Source organism: Argopecten irradians, chromosome 4, assembly GCF_041381155.1.
Source record: "Argopecten irradians isolate NY chromosome 4, Ai_NY, whole genome shotgun sequence".
Lineage (NCBI taxonomy): Eukaryota > Metazoa > Mollusca > Bivalvia > Pectinida > Pectinidae > Argopecten > Argopecten irradians.
Genome location: NC_091137.1, coordinates 30,199,713 through 30,215,747, shown reverse-complemented (window position 1 = coordinate 30,215,747; position 16,035 = coordinate 30,199,713). Strand labels below are relative to the sequence as shown.

The 16,035-nt window shown below is 36.9% G+C and overlaps 3 protein-coding genes across 5 annotated transcripts in view; 2 read left to right on the top strand and 1 right to left on the bottom strand.

Annotated features, from left to right (window-relative positions):
* LOC138321252 (discoidin domain-containing receptor 2-like) overlaps positions 1 to 11,349 on the bottom strand; it is a 245,975-nt gene extending 234,626 nt beyond the window's left edge. The window contains exon 1 of one of the 3 annotated variants that reach the window (XM_069264798.1): positions 11,216 to 11,349. The gene's annotated coding sequence lies outside the window, so the exon portion shown is untranslated. The remainder of the gene's footprint in view (positions 1 to 11,215) is intronic. The other 2 variants (XM_069264796.1, XM_069264797.1) reach the window with 2 other exon arrangements.
* Positions 7,599 to 8,738, top strand: LOC138322225 (trichohyalin-like). The gene has a single exon (XM_069266271.1). It carries the CDS (start codon positions 7,599 to 7,601, stop codon positions 8,736 to 8,738), a length of 1,140 nt encoding a protein of 379 aa, XP_069122372.1.
* A 2,576-nt stretch (positions 11,350 to 13,925) lies between the features above and the next one.
* Positions 13,926 to 14,228, top strand: LOC138322224 (large ribosomal subunit protein uL29-like). The gene has a single exon (XM_069266270.1). The coding sequence runs from the start codon at positions 13,926 to 13,928 to the stop codon at positions 14,226 to 14,228; it is 303 nt and encodes a 100-aa protein (XP_069122371.1).
* The last annotated feature ends 1,807 nt before the right edge of the window (positions 14,229 to 16,035 follow it).

Sequence of the window (16,035 nt, the reverse complement as noted above, 5' to 3'; positions counted from 1 at the left end):
ACTGAAACTGAAATTCTGTATAATTCAATTCTAAAGTCTCCATATATAACTTTTCAACACCTAATTGAAATGAATATTTAATTGGATATGACAGAGCAGTTTAAGAAATTTAACAGAACTAGATCATGGCAGCCATGATGAAGGTATTGGAGATGTGAAAACCATCAAACTCAATGTTGGGTCTGCATGTCGAGCAGAAATTACTGACCATCATGTCAACTTTAAAGCTAGATCAATATACCACCATCAGAAAAGCATACATAAAAAGCCTGCTTAAAGATCATTACCTGTGAAGAGATAGCATTTAGCCCTAAACATGTATAGAGGAAATGTCACGGTCAATAAAGATAATTGGTCCAGACAAGGAATTAGGTCAAATGTCAGAAAATTTGAGATCTTATCACTATGGAAACCTTTAACCAACATCAGAAAAATTTGCTCTTCATGTGATAATTTGACAATTTTTTTTAAATTATAAAAGACTATTATACTCTCTAAGTGATTGCTTTGAATTGGTTAGATGGTTCATTTATAATAAAATAATATGTTTTATTTATCTGAAAAGTGTTTCTTTTGGACATTTTTTTCCCTATTTTACTTCTTTAATGTTTGTTTTTTTTTCTCTCATTTTGTTCTTTAAAGTTTACACTCTGACCAGGCCCACTGTGACCAAAATTTATTTTTCCACAATTTTTTTGGAATAATTTCCTTCTACAATCTCAGTATTCTAAAGTTACAATGATTTCACCCAAACTGTATTTGTTTGTAATGTTAGGAGAAGCCTTCGCCTGTCCAGCACCGCAGAGAGCAAAGGGCGGCAACATGTCCGTATGATCTATGTGTCTGAACCAGACGGATTTCTCAGTCGTTGAATTGCCGAACGGAGTAAAAGAATGTACATGGTTTACATATATAAAAATTAAAGCTCAATTTCTAGGAAAATCAATAGACATTTGGGTGAGAAATGTACACAGTATTGACATTTGTCAAAGAAATAGATGAAACATCCACAGGAGTATGGTCTGAAGGTACAGACAATGTCCTACTCGAGTCCGACTCCCGACGTAGAAAGGCGTGATTTTGAAGACAAATAACGTTACCCCTGGTCATTATGTTCTATATATATCAATCACCTGACTCGTCTATCAAAACGTACCAGGCTGCAACCACACATTGGAGTTTCATTAATAACCTAATGTTCTTTTTCTTTGGTTACAAAATACATCAAAACTATGGTGATTTGTCACCAGAACCATTACAGTTGTTGTTTTTACTTCATTTTCCTTTGTGTATTTCATAAATTGCTGGCTACATTTCTTCAAGTCATGTGTATATGATATACACATTTATTATTAAACACATTTTTATGCATTTTTCAAAATTTGAGAATTTCGATGAGTTGGTACATTATAGTGATGTAACCTAACCCAGATGTGGTAGGAACTGCATACAAAAATTGTAAGGGAACAGCCTAACACATCAGATTTCCATATTTGAAGTATCCAGTGATCCCGTATAAACATTGATGAAAATGGGGTCCACTTGGGTAATTAAGGTAATCTTAAGAGTATTTAGTTGTTGATCTCTCACACCAACTATCACTACTAATTAGAATTAAGTCAAGACGTTAGTTCATGGTGGCTGAATTTGATATAAAAAATAACTGACCTATTAAGAGACCTGCATGCATTTTCTCTCTCCCCATCCTCATTTCAACCCCTTAAGGTTCAGTTCTTGGAGAATAATTCAATCATTCCAGTAACGTGGACCAAAATACTCCAACACTGTCCAGGATTGGTGTGTTCACTGGACTGTACGGTCATTTATCTAAGAGTATATACAGCTTCCGACAAGGGACATTAACCATGGAGAAAAAACTCAATAGTTGACCTTGACAATGAGTAAAACTAGGTCAAGGTTTTCTCTGTAGAAAAAAAGTCCTTAAATGTATAGATAAGGCAGCCTATGGTACAATAACCAGTAGTAGCTAGGGATGTAGGTGTCATGTTGGAAAACAATCACATAAAACATCTCCTACCTTAAAATGTATGTAAAACTATTAACGCTTATGTGTAACCATACAAAATAGCAACAAGTCATACGGCTTGATGTGACAAAATTAAGATTGAGTGGGAGGTAGCAAGGCTTGACATATAGGCAATATCAGGAGAAGTTAAAAGGCTCACTCAATCATCAGTTGTTGTGTTATTTTGTTGTTTTTTTTTCAAAATACCAATATTTCAACTAAGACTTTGGTTAATCTGTAATCAATGATGAAGAGTGCTGTTGACTGGATGTTGTTCGTCAGTGTTTGTCGATTACGCCCTACAACAACTATAGTCATGAAAGAACACTTTTGTGGTGAGGCAAAGCCAGATAACTGGAGAAAAAACAACCAATCTACTATTACTTTGTCTATGGCGTCTGTCACACATTTGTCTTACATTGTTCTTGAACTGATGATTCAAAAATGGTTTTTTGTCAGTAGAATATCAAGGCACCTTAACCATTCAGAGCTTATGGCGCCAAAATCACCAACACAGAAAATGCAGTAGATATCAAGGTACTAAAGGTTCATATGACCTGGTTTGATGTCTGTATAAAGCAGTATTTCTATGTCTCCACTTTGCCCAGTATCCTAGCCTTCCTTTAGAAGACTATGTTCCTAACCAATACCATACACTCAGGTGATTGTGGAGATCTACTCCCTTAATGGTAAATGTTCTCTTAGATCAGGCACCAGCCTTAATGGTCACCAATTAGAGGTATACTGGAGCATACACACAAAGTGATTGTCAATTCTCCTTCCTGGCAGGCTATACTGTTTCACAGCCAACAAACTAGATACACAATTAGAGATACTATCCAGCTCGACCCAGCCTTCCTGGACACTTTACCAGGAACCACGGTGGTGATATTACTGTGGTGATATTACGGGGATGTTTTCCTAAGCTCCACCACAACAAGTGACACATTAATTGTGAATGATAGGCTTCCCCGATCTGACCCAGCCGGGCAGGAACGAGCAGATTAATTGGTCACTGTTAGTGAAGGTGAAAACAATCACATCTGTAGTCATTCAGGAGCTTCCTTAATCCAAATCTCCGTTCTATTTCCAAACAGGATTTTTTTTTTATTTTTTCAAATTTCATTCATTTCAAAAGTACGTCAATCAGCGAGAAGCCATTGATGGCAGAGTCCTGTAAACAAACGTATTTTGGCAGTAACTTAACTATGCGTTTTCGTAGTCAACAACATTTTCGCAGCAATTAAATGTCATTCATGGTTTGCCCTAAACTACAGTTTTGTATTTGTAGTGAACACTCTTTGCAGCACGTTAAATTTTTTGGATGTACATGTAGGTTTGTGGGTTTCCTCCTAAAATTTTGGATTTTCTGATTCTGGCAGTAAAAGATACACAAAATAAAACTACATCAATACACATTTGATCCTTTCGCTGCTTCTCCTACTGTGTATCTTTAAGCCTTAGTCACAATTTATATCAGATTTTGATCAGGACATAGCGAAAGTGAGAATAAATTACCAGAAAGATATATCCAGTACCTGGGGTAAAATACTGATCCTGGATGTGTTTTATAAACTTTTAAGCTTAGAAAGGTTGTCAAGGTTTTGATTAAAAAAACAGATTTAAACCTATACACAGATTACTCCAATGTCTCAATCTGTGTATTGTTGCTATGTCTATTCACATTCCTAAATTTGATATTGTTGCTTTTGAAATCAAACCATATAATCAGCTGAAAATTGTCAATAAATAGCCAAAATAAAATTTCACCAAAAATAGGTTTACTTACAGTATGTGAAGTGATAATACTTGTTTTCTCAAACACAACAACATTCTAAAACTGTGGTTTGAAATTTAACTTTGTTTTAAACTTCAGATATAATATGTTGTCATTACTTCAGAATGCAAAGACTAGTTAATTATATTAAACAAAGAAATGTGAATAACAATATTAGATTTACCATTGTTTGGGTTATACATGAACATTGTTGCAGGCTCTTTCACTACAAGGTAATGTTTTAAGGTTGACACAGACTTACTCCGTTGCTATGACAACAAGACAATCTTGTAGACAAAATTGCTATCTTCCAACCGTGTTCACATCTAACAATCAAATTCTGCCTCAGCATTACAACAGCATTGAAGCCAAGAGACTCTCCTGAAAAATTCATTAAGTTTGAAACCGACATTTGCCAAGGGCGATACACCCATCCTTTTAAACCTCAGGAATAATTCTGATGGGTAAATGTGTTTTTTAATCGTTGAGATAAATTATTTATGAAGGTAACTTGTATCAGGATTCATAAACTGTCTAAGATATAAGTAATATATACAATATTATCTTCTCCAACTGACTGTCTTTTTGGGAATTATTGTTATTTCATTTCTGAAAAGAAAGTATGACAAAACATTTATTTCTGTACAATAAAATTTACAGCTGCCTTGCTGCCATTTTAAACACATAAAAATTGATGATCTATTATAATTACTTTTTCAAAAATGCCAATATGACATCAAAGCGTTTGGTTTGACACTATTTTTATATCCCTAGTTTTATTTAAGGACAGGCCAGTTTAGGGGGTGAAAAAAGATAAAGTCCTGGAAAATAACAACCTACAGTAGCCTAAAACTTACAGCTGGAGGTAGAGGACAAGGTAGAATGTGAAAACAACTACCACTTGACCAGTGCAGACATAAGGTGGGAGGACTAGTGGTCAAGGGCTCCCATAGTACTAATGCTTTGCTACAGTTGCCCTGAGAGGGTGGAAGGTTAGTGGTAGAATGTCAGATATCCACCAACTGATGGGATTGTCACCACTTGGCCAACACAGCACCAACACCTTGGCCACTTCAACACCAACACTTTAACAATTTGGCCACAAATATAGCAAATGCTAGATGTTCAAAGAACACTGATATAAAAATCTCTATTGACAGAAACACTGGAACTCTACAAAGCAATCATTTTTCCAGAAGCTTTAAACAATTCAACAATGCCTCTAAAATATATCACCAAATAAAGTTGCTGATATATAAAGCATCTCTTGTACAATTATTTAAGATTCAACAAAAAATGCTAAATTTTAAACCAGAATATGATGGTATATGGTACTAATTTGTTTGGTATCGTTGACTATACCTAACACTCCCGATGAATTGCCATTACACGGCCATTCTATTTCTATTTATAACTGTTGAAGACTCCTTTCATGGCCATGCTGCTGAAACCGATTTTAGATTCGCAACAAAATTGAGTTTCCCCAAAACAATTTAATAAGGAAGAAGTATTTATGAGAATCAAATTAAAATTGATGGGAATCCCTGTAGAAAACTGATGATATTTCCTATACTTGTTCACGACTTGGTCCCGCATGCTGGCTTGGAATCAAACAACAGGCTTAATTACGAGTTTAACACTGAAAAGTAGAAACACAATATACTCGTATAACTCACTCCTAATCATCAGCCCACATGCTGTTTTTAAAAGACAAGATTCTAGGTATAAATTGAACATTTCAACAAATTTTGATTTGACCTTGATAAAAAGAAATCTTCAGAAAATTGCAATAAACTTAATAACTACGATCATCGCAACCAATACTGCATCGTAACTCTGATGGATCAGCCAGATTTGTCATTATTAGGGTAATATACAAACTAGTGGGCAAACTCAGTGCTACCCGAAAACAACAGCCTCAGTTGTGTTCAAGGCCCAAACACAGTAGTACTGAACAATCCAAAAACTTCTTGAAGATTCTTTTTTCTCCATTTCATTTTTCTTTTCATTTTATAGTTATTGCTATGGTTTTAGACTTAAGTTTATGAAAATAAATTTGAATTCTTACATTCAACTCTTTTAAATATGGAGAGAACTAAGATTGCATGGCATCTGTCTGCGTTTGTCACTGCTGAGGTTTGGGCTACAGGTGTCACAACCTTGTAGGACTCTACCAGTTATAGCTGGGAAGCAGTTTCATGGTTAAAAAAAGCAAATGATCATATGGACTAATTGGAGCGGAAATCACATCTTACTAGCATGGCTAGCCCATTGGCAGATCCAGAGGATTTTTGAAAGCTTTAGGAACCCTTCCTCCCTCAAATAATATATTTTTACTATTTTTTTCATTCTTTTTTCATTGATGCAACTCATTTAGGAAATTTGGAAACCCCCCAAATAGTTCTCTGGAATTGCTACTGGAGCAGTTTTTCTCAGAAGTAGTAAAATGTCAATATTAGTTGGAAAGTAAAAGGTTCAGGAGTGTGCAACTGGTTACAAGTTGGGTTTGAACAAAACATAATTTGAAACCTGACAGAATTTAGAACCAGGAACCAACTTCAGCGTCCCAAAGGGCAACAGCCTGAGACAGACAGTAGCCAGTTTTATTTGCATTTCTATTTCAGTTATTTTCAGCTCTAGTCGGAAGTTGATTCTTAAAACTCTTGTAAAATATCCTATTCAAGACCACATTTTATGATGTAGTACTTAATTATCTTTAATTTAATAATCATGTCATTGTTAACCAGACCGTATACACTTACACATTTTGTAATAAGCAAACACTCAAAAAGTTATTTTCAATGAGGAGGACAACGAAGAAGAGGACAAAAAGGATGACGAGGACAGGACAAGGATAACAAGGAGGACACACAAGATGAGGAGGACAAATGAGATGAGGAGGACAAATGAGATGAGGAGGACAAACGAGATGAGGAGGACAAACGAGATGAGGAGGACAAACGAGATGAGGAGGACAAACGAGATGAGGAGGACACACGAGATGAGGAGGACACACGAGATGAGGAGGACAAACTAGATGAGGAGGACAAACGAGATGAGGAGGACACACGAGATGAGGAGGACAAGGATAATGAGGAGGACACACGAGATGAGGAGGACACACGAGATGAGGAGGACACACGAGATGAGGAGGACAAACGAGATGAGGAGGACAAACGAGATGAGGAGGACAAACGAGATGAGGAAGACAAACGAGATGAGGAGGACAAACGAGATGAGGAGGACAAATGAGATGAGGAGGACAAATGAGATGAGGGGGACAAACGAGATGAGGATAAGAGAGAGGACACACAGATGAGGAGGACACACGAGATGAGGAGGACAAACAGATGAGGAGGACAAACGAGATGAGAGGAGACAAACGAGATGAGGAGGACAAACGAGATGAGGAGGACAACGAGATGAGGAGGACAAACGAGATGAGGAGGACAAACGAGATGAGGAGGACAACGAGATGAGGAGGACAAGATGAATGAGGACACAAGAGATGAGGAGGACACACGAGATGAGGAGGACAAACGAGATGAGGAGGACAACGAGATGAGGAGGACAAACGAGATGAGGAGGACAAACGAGATGAGGAGGACACACGAGATGAGGAGGACAAACGAGATGACAAGGAGGACACACAAGGATGAGGAGGACAAACGAGATGAGGAGGACAAACGAGATGAGGAGGACAAATGAGATGAGGAGGACAAACGAGATGAGGAGGACAAACGAGATGAGGAGGACAAACGAGATGAGGAGGACAAACGAGATGAGGAGAATGAGATGAGGACAAACGAGATGAGGAGGACAAACGAGATGAGGAGGACAAACGAGATGAGGAGGACAAACGAGATGAGGAGGACAAACGAGATGAGGAGGACAAACGAGATGAGGAGGACAAACGAGATGAGGAGGACAAACGAGATGAGGAGGACAAACGAGATGAGGAGGACAAACGAGATGAGGAGGACACACGAGATGAGGAGGACAAACGAGATGAGGAGGACAAACGAGATGAGGAGGACAAACGAGATGAGGAGGACAAATGAGATGAGGAGGACAAACGAGATGAGGAGAATGAGGAGGACAAAGGAGATGAGGAGGACAAATGAGATGAGGAGGACAAACGAGATGAGGAGGACAAACGAGATGAGGAGGACAAACGAGATGAGGAGGACAAAGAATGAGGAGGACACACGAGATGAGGAGGACAAACGAGATGAGGAGGACAAACGAGATGAGGAGAACACACGAGATGAGGAGAAACACGAGATGAGGAGGACACACGAGATGAGGAGGACACACGAGATGAGGAGGACAAACGAGATGAGGAAGATAAACGAGATGAGGAGGACAAATGAGATGAGGAGGACAAATGAGATGAGGAGGACAAACGAGATGAGGAGGACAAGGAGAATGAAAAGGACAAACGAGATGAGGTGGACAAACGAGATGAGGAGGACACACGAGATGAGGAGGACAAACGGGATGAGGAGGACAAACGAGATGAGGAGGACAAATGAGATGAAGAGGACAAACGAGATGAGGAGGACAAGGAGAATGAAGAGGACAAAGGAGATGAGGAGAATGAGGAGGACAAACGAGATGAGGAGGACACACAAGATGAGGAGGACAAATGAGATGAGGAGGACAAACGAGATGAGGAGGACAAATGAGATGAGGAGGACACACGAGATGAGGAGGACAAATGAGATGAGGAGGACAAACGAGATGAGGAGGACAAACGAGATGAGGAGGACAAGGAGAATGAAGAGGACAAACGAGATGAGGAGAATGAGGAGGACAGATGAAATGAGGGGGACAAACGAGATGAGGAGGACAAGGAGAATGAAAAGGACAAACGAGATTAGGAGAATGAGGAAGAGAGTAGAAGAGAACCAGTACTTATATATCTCTATTTAATTGTGAGGAGGAGAGGTAGTATCCACTGGGTATATTTGTGTGGTATTTCGATCACATTTAATTCTATTGATCAGTAGATAAAATCCCTCCATTGATCAGTAGATCCCTGCAGATGATGAATAACTTCTCTGAGCTAAGGTGACTTCACATGTCTGACCCCAAGTGTCAAAACAATGGACATGTTCAGACCATCATTGGTATTTTCTCACCTGAGCCAATATATTGTTAGGTACCTAAAATCCTGTCATATTTGTTTTTTCCCTCGGCGGCCAATGTTGTCCTTTCCCTCTGAGGTCACTTTCAGATTAACACATGCAACTTCTGTAAATCAAACTTGTATCCAACTTTTATATATGATATGAGACAATTTTCACTAACATAACAAATGAAAGTCTTGCTTTTGAATATTCATTGATTGATAATCTGGATATCTGGCTTTTGAATACTCATTGATTGATAATCTGGATATCTGGCTTTTGAATACTCATTGATTGATAATCTGGATATCCAATTCATAATCGCAACATTTGATATTTCCTATTTGCTATATCATTATCCATACATAGGAGCTATATAATTGTTTTATTCATTTTTCAATATAATTTTTTTTGTGTGTTTCTGAAGAGTTTGGGACATGGTAAATATCTTTTCAAGCTTTGATGAAATTGATCCATCTTGCATGGGGTGTAACACACAAACGATGTCTCAAAAATTGTTAAGTTACTTGCAATTTAAAAAATGAATGTGTCCTCAGGGGTGTAAAAATCCACTAGCCCGACGCCCGGGGCTACCAAATTTTCAGCTTGGGCTAGTGGATATTTTAGCCATACTAGCCCGGGGCTAGTGACTTTTTTCAACGATATTTCAAAAAGAAAAAATCAAAATTAAGTCAAAATAACACTTTAAAATTTTGCAATTCTATGTAATATTCGTGTCTAACTTTAAATCTTAATCTGGAGTCATGTTGTCTAATTTATTGACGACTGTAGACAGGTACAGTAGACCTCCCGATCACCACAGTGAATAGCATAGCATTTCATGTGAAAGTTACGTAATTTGCAACACAAGTTCTAAAAAAACAATATACAAACCATCAAATAAGTCATCTCAGCTATCAGATCAGTAAATTTTAATAGTTACAAAAACGATGTTAAAGAACTGGAATCTATTCCTCAAAAAGTCGGCAGCAAAGCCATGCTTGCAGCAGGCAGCCATATTTGTTATGGTTATTCTAATATCCGGGTCAAAGGTCGGGAATCCGGAATCCGGATTCAGGATTTTAAAAAAAAATCTGAAAATTGTGTTCTAGAAATATCACAGATTAAAGATTTTCTTTAATGTTTATTTGAATTTAATTAAATAAAAAAAATGTAAATGCAAATAATAAAAAAACTCACTCAATTAAAAATATTTGAATTTTATATAAAAAATACAGGTATTATAAATTTTCCATTTTTTTTTCTTCGCTGGGCTAGTAGATATTTAGGCCGGGCTAGTGAAATTTTGGTGTCTACTAGCCCTGGGCTAGTGCTTTGAAATAAATTTTTACACCCCTGTGTCCTAACATATTGCGTCAGAATGTCACTTAAAAACCTGTTTTCCCCTAAACTTTATTTATTACTTAAACTAATGATTATTGCTTTGAATATACAACTACTGAATGATTTAATTCTCATAAAAATAAATTTGACCGTAATGAAGGTCATGACAAGGTGATATATAGGTCATGTCATAACAGCAGCTGTTGTGTAATTTTTTACTTTTAACCTCACATTTGCACAAAGTTATAAAGTACCCTTTCATCTCTCAATGCCATAACTGGTATACCATGATAATAAATTCACACTAGAATCATGTTTTGCATAAATACACACCCGAGCAATGGGGCAATATAACTATCCAGGAATTGGCACAAATCATATTTCATTCTGCTCACTTCCTTTCCTCCTAGCCTCCTGATAATCTATAATCCATTGCCTTACTTTTCCTAGCTGTGATATAATTACAGGTTGGTTGCAAAAATTATTGACTGCATCGTCAGATCTAGATCTCCAACCGAATATTAAAAGTGCTTTCTAAAACAAACAACCTGTCTTACCCTATAAAACATAATCACAGACCCAAAAACCACCATTAAGAACATCCAATTATAGATTTATAGGGGTGTCAGAAAAATAAAAGCAGGAAAACCATTTTAAACATTGGCAAAACTAATGTAGGGAGGGTAGAAGTATCCATTAGCCTTAGGCTATAAGAAAACATAGTAATTGACCATATAATCTTGTGTTCAAATCTTTCGGCAAATTACACATTGTTCTAGGTCGCACGGATGATGCGAGAGCTTTTAACATCTGCTGAGTATAGATTTTACAGTTTGTCCATATAAGCAACTGTATGAGGAATTCCCACGATGCACCATTCCTTATCTGACACAGTCTGAAACAGAAATTTACTGAAAACAAGATCACCTTACGTACCACTTTTTCTCTCTGTTGACTTCACACCTGATGGTGTTAGTTGTACTTCTCTGGCTGTGTCTCAATGCCAGGAAATGTCTAGTCGTAGGAAGTTCATTGGAGTCCTATGTACCTACAATGGACATTCTAAGGACTTCTTCTGAAGCGACCATTTATGCTAATGAGGAGTTGGAAATGTCAGTTGTACCTAGAAAACAAGATTATTCACATGATTGAAATAAACATCTAGAATGCAATTTACACTGCATATCAATTTCTAAACCAGCTTCTTAACTAGTCTAACGTAAGGTTAAGTCTGATAGGGCCTGTGGGTGAATGTAAGTAGATATTTAATTCTATATTTTGTCTATAATTACACTGACATTTCGTAAGGATTATGGCAATGTATATTGATAATCATGTAGAAGATAGGAAATATGATACTGAAACAGGACTTTACACCTACAGTCTATTTCAACCTCCACAGATGTCAATCTCCAGTACAGCCTCAAGTTACTCTGAATCAAACAATGATGGATTGGGACAAAATGCTAGATCATGATGGATGAAGTATGTTAGATAAAATGTTTGCTTGAAAATTGAAAAAAAATATATCTTTTTTGAATCAATCAAGCTTGCTTAGCTTTATCATAACACCAAAAGCTTTGTTTTCTAATTTCATAATAACTTTTGTGAACAGATATATGGATACCATACTATATGTGGTCAGATATAAATTAGACAATAGAGACCATACTATATGTGGTCAGATATAAATTAGACAATGGATACCATACTTTATGTGGTCAGATATAAATTAGACAATGGATACCATACTTTATGTGGTCAGATATAAATTAGACAATGGATACCATACTTTATGTGGTCAGATATAAATTAGACAATGGATACCATACTTTATGTAGTCAGATATAAATTAGACTATAGATACAATACTTTATGTAATCAGATATAAATTAGACAATAGATACCACACCTTATGTAATCAGATATAAATTGGACAATATATACAATACTTTATGTGATCAGATATAAATTAGACAATAGATACCATACTTTATGTGGTCAGATATAAATTAGACAATAGATACCATACTTTATGTGGTCAGATATAAATTAGACAATAGATACCATACTTTATGTGATCAGATATAAATTAGACAATAGATACCATACTTTATGTGGTCAGATATAAATTAGACAATAGATACCATACTTTATGTGGTCAGATATAAATTAGACAATAGATACCATACTATATGTGGTCAGATATAAATTAGACAATAGATACCATACTTTATGTGGTCAGATATAAATTAGACAATGGATACCATACTTTATGTGGTCAGATATAAATTAGACAATGGATACCATACTTTATGTGATCAGATATAAATTAGACAATGGATACCATACTTTATGTAGTCAGATATAAATTAGACAATGGATACCATACTTTATGTGGTCAGATATAAATTAGACAATAGATACCATACTATATGTGGTCAGATATAAATTAGACAATGGATACCATACTTTATGTAGTCAGATATAAATTAGATAATGGATACCATACTTTATGTGGTCAGATATAAATTAGACAATGGATACCATACTTTATGTAGTCAGATATAATTAGACAATGGATACCATACTTATGTCAGATTAATGACATACATACTTTATGTGGTCAGATATAAATTAGACAATAGATACAATACTTTATGTGGTCAGATATAAATTAGACAATAGATACCATACTTTATGTGGTCAGATATAAATAGACAATAGATACAACACTTTATGTGATCAGATATAAATTAGACAATAGATACAACACTTTATGTGATCAGATATAAATTAGACAATAGATACCATACTTTATGTGGTCAGATATAAATTAGACAATAGATACCATACTTTATGTGGTCAGATATAAATTAGACAATAGATACCACACCTTATGTGGTCAGATATAAATTAGACAATAGATACCATACTTTATGTGGTCAGATATAAATTAGACAATAGATACCATACTTTATGTGGTCAGATATAAATTAGACAATAGATACCATACTTTATGTGGTCAGATATAAATTAGACAATAGATACCATACTTTATGTGATCAGATATAAATTAGACAATGGATACCATACTTTATGTAATCAGATATAAATTAGACAATAGATACAATACTTTATGTAATCAGATATAAATTAGACAATGGATACCATACTTTATGTGGTCAGATATAAATTAGACAATAAATACCATACTTTATGTGGTCATATATGAATTGGATAATAGATACCATACTTTATGTGGTCAGATATAAATTAGACAATGGATACCATACTTTATGTGGTCAGATATAAATTAGACAATAGATACCATACTTTATGTGGTCAGATATAAATTGGACAATAGATACCATACTTTATGTGGTCAGATATAAATTCGACAATGCATTCCATACTTTATGTGATCCCTATCAATATCACAGGCAAGTTTAAGCAAAGTTTTCAAGCTATTGATAACAATGATTTCCAAAATATATAGACGCTGCAATCAATCCACTTGTCTTAAGTGTATAAAGTAATCAATCAGAAATTTTACTCTAAAAGTCAAGGTAAAGATATCCTTTAATCCAAGACAGCAAATGATCAAGGAGATCTGAGCAACGTCAGGGTCAAACAGGAGATCAGTATGGTCAGAGGCAAAGAGGAGATCAGCAAGGTCAGGGGCAAAGAGGAGATCAACAAGGTCAGGGTCAAACAGGAGATTAGCAAGGTCAGAGGCAAAGAGGAGATCAGCAAAGTCAGGGTCAAACAGGAAATCAGCAAGGCCAGAGGCAAAGAGGAGATTAGCAAGTTCAGGGGCAAAGAGGAGATCAGCAAAGTCAGAGTCAAAGAGGAGATCAGCAAAGTCAGGGGCAAAGAGGAGATCAGCATGGTCAGGGTCAAACAGGAGATCAGCAAGGTCAGAGGCAAAGAGCAGATCAGCAAGTAAGGGTCGAAGAGCAGATCAGCAAGGTCAGAGGCCAGAGGAGATCAGCAAGGCCAGGGGCAAAGAGGAGATCGGCATGGTCAGAGCCAAAGAGGAGATCAGCAAGGTCAGAGGCAAAGAGGAGTTCGGCAAGGTCAAAGGCAAAGAGGAGATCAGCAAGGTCAGAGGCAAAGAAGAGATCAGCAAGGTCAGGGGCAAAGAAGGTTCAGCAAAGTCAGGGGCACAGAGGAGATTAGCAAGGCCAGAGGCAATGAAGAGATTAGCAAAGACAGGGTCAAACAGGATCAGCAAGGTTAGAGGCAAAGAGGAGATCAACAAGGTCAGAGCAAAAGAATAGGTAGCAAGGTCAGAGTCAAAGAGAAAATTAGCAAGGTCAGAGTCAAAGAGGAGATCAGCAAAGTCAGGGTCAAAGAGCAGATCAGCAAGGTCAGAGGCAAAGAGGAGATCCACAAGGTCAGGGCCAAATAGGAGATCAGCAAGGTCAGAGGTAAAGAGGAGATCAACAAGGTCAGGGTCAAACAGGAGATCAGTAAGGTCAGAGGCAAAGAGGAGATCAACAAGGACAGGGGCAAAGAGGAGATCAAAAGGTCAGGGTCAAACAGGAGATTAGCAAGGTCAGGGTCAAACAGGAGATCAGCAAGGTCAGGGTCAAACAGGAGATCAGCAAGGTCAGAGGCAAAGAGGAGATCAACAAGGTCAGGGTCAAACAGGAGATCAGCATGATCAGGGTCAAACAGGAGATCAGCAAGGTCAGAGGCAAAGAGGAGATCAACAAGGTCAGGGTCAAACAGGAGATCAGCATGATCAGGGTCAAACAGGAGATCAGCATGATCAGGGTCAAACAGGAGATTAGCAAGGTCAGAGGCAAAGAGGAGATCAGCAAAGTCAGAGCCAGACTCAAAGGAAGACTAAGGAAGGCCAAATATCAAGGAGATTGAGAAGAGCATAAAGGTGAGATAAGGCAGAGGAAAAAGTCAGAAAGTTTATAGGGTCAGAGTTCAGGAGGTCAAAATTGAAGAAGGTGATGGAAGACAGGTTATGCAAGTACAAAAATTGGGTAAAATATCAGTGCCAGTGTTTTGGGTCTGGATGACAAGGAAATTAGGTAGAATCCGTAGGCTAGGGGGTAAGTCAGTGAGGTCATAAGGTCACGGAATCTAGGGTAAATATTAAGGTTTTTAAAATTAGGAAGTCTTTGACAATATGAAAGAGGTCACAGATCAAGGACATATGGGACCACTTGTATAAAAATTTTAGAATTGCGGAAAATTTCAGGCAAGATATTATTTAACATTAAGAACTGAAGAAATCTCAGTGTTCAAGAAGTTAGACAAAGGAGGTCAAAGAATTCATTCAGTGCAGAAACCTCCTTACCAGTCAGCACTTCTAAAAACATAATTATCTGGTGCAATGTGAAACCTCATAGTGTGTTCAATGGTATGAAATATACCACAGGAATGTGTAAGAATACCTATCAATGTTTAATGCAGAACCATAAAAGCATGGTGGATTTATCTCTGATGACAAATCTAATTACAAAGTCATGGAATCATATTATCTCCATTGCGATTGTGAGAGAGATGGGGACAAATCAAACTTCCGTAGAACAGGCTGTATTTCGTACAGAAGTTGATTGTATTCAATTAACACTATCTAGATTTATACTTCATATGAATTACTAAACAAGCAAATCATATAACTATTGATTTATCTTACCAACAATGCTATGAGGTGTCAAATGCTCCCTGAACTGAATAGGAGACTTTCTACTTTCAAGTACCCTGGTTGAGTTATATCAGCAAAGTACTCA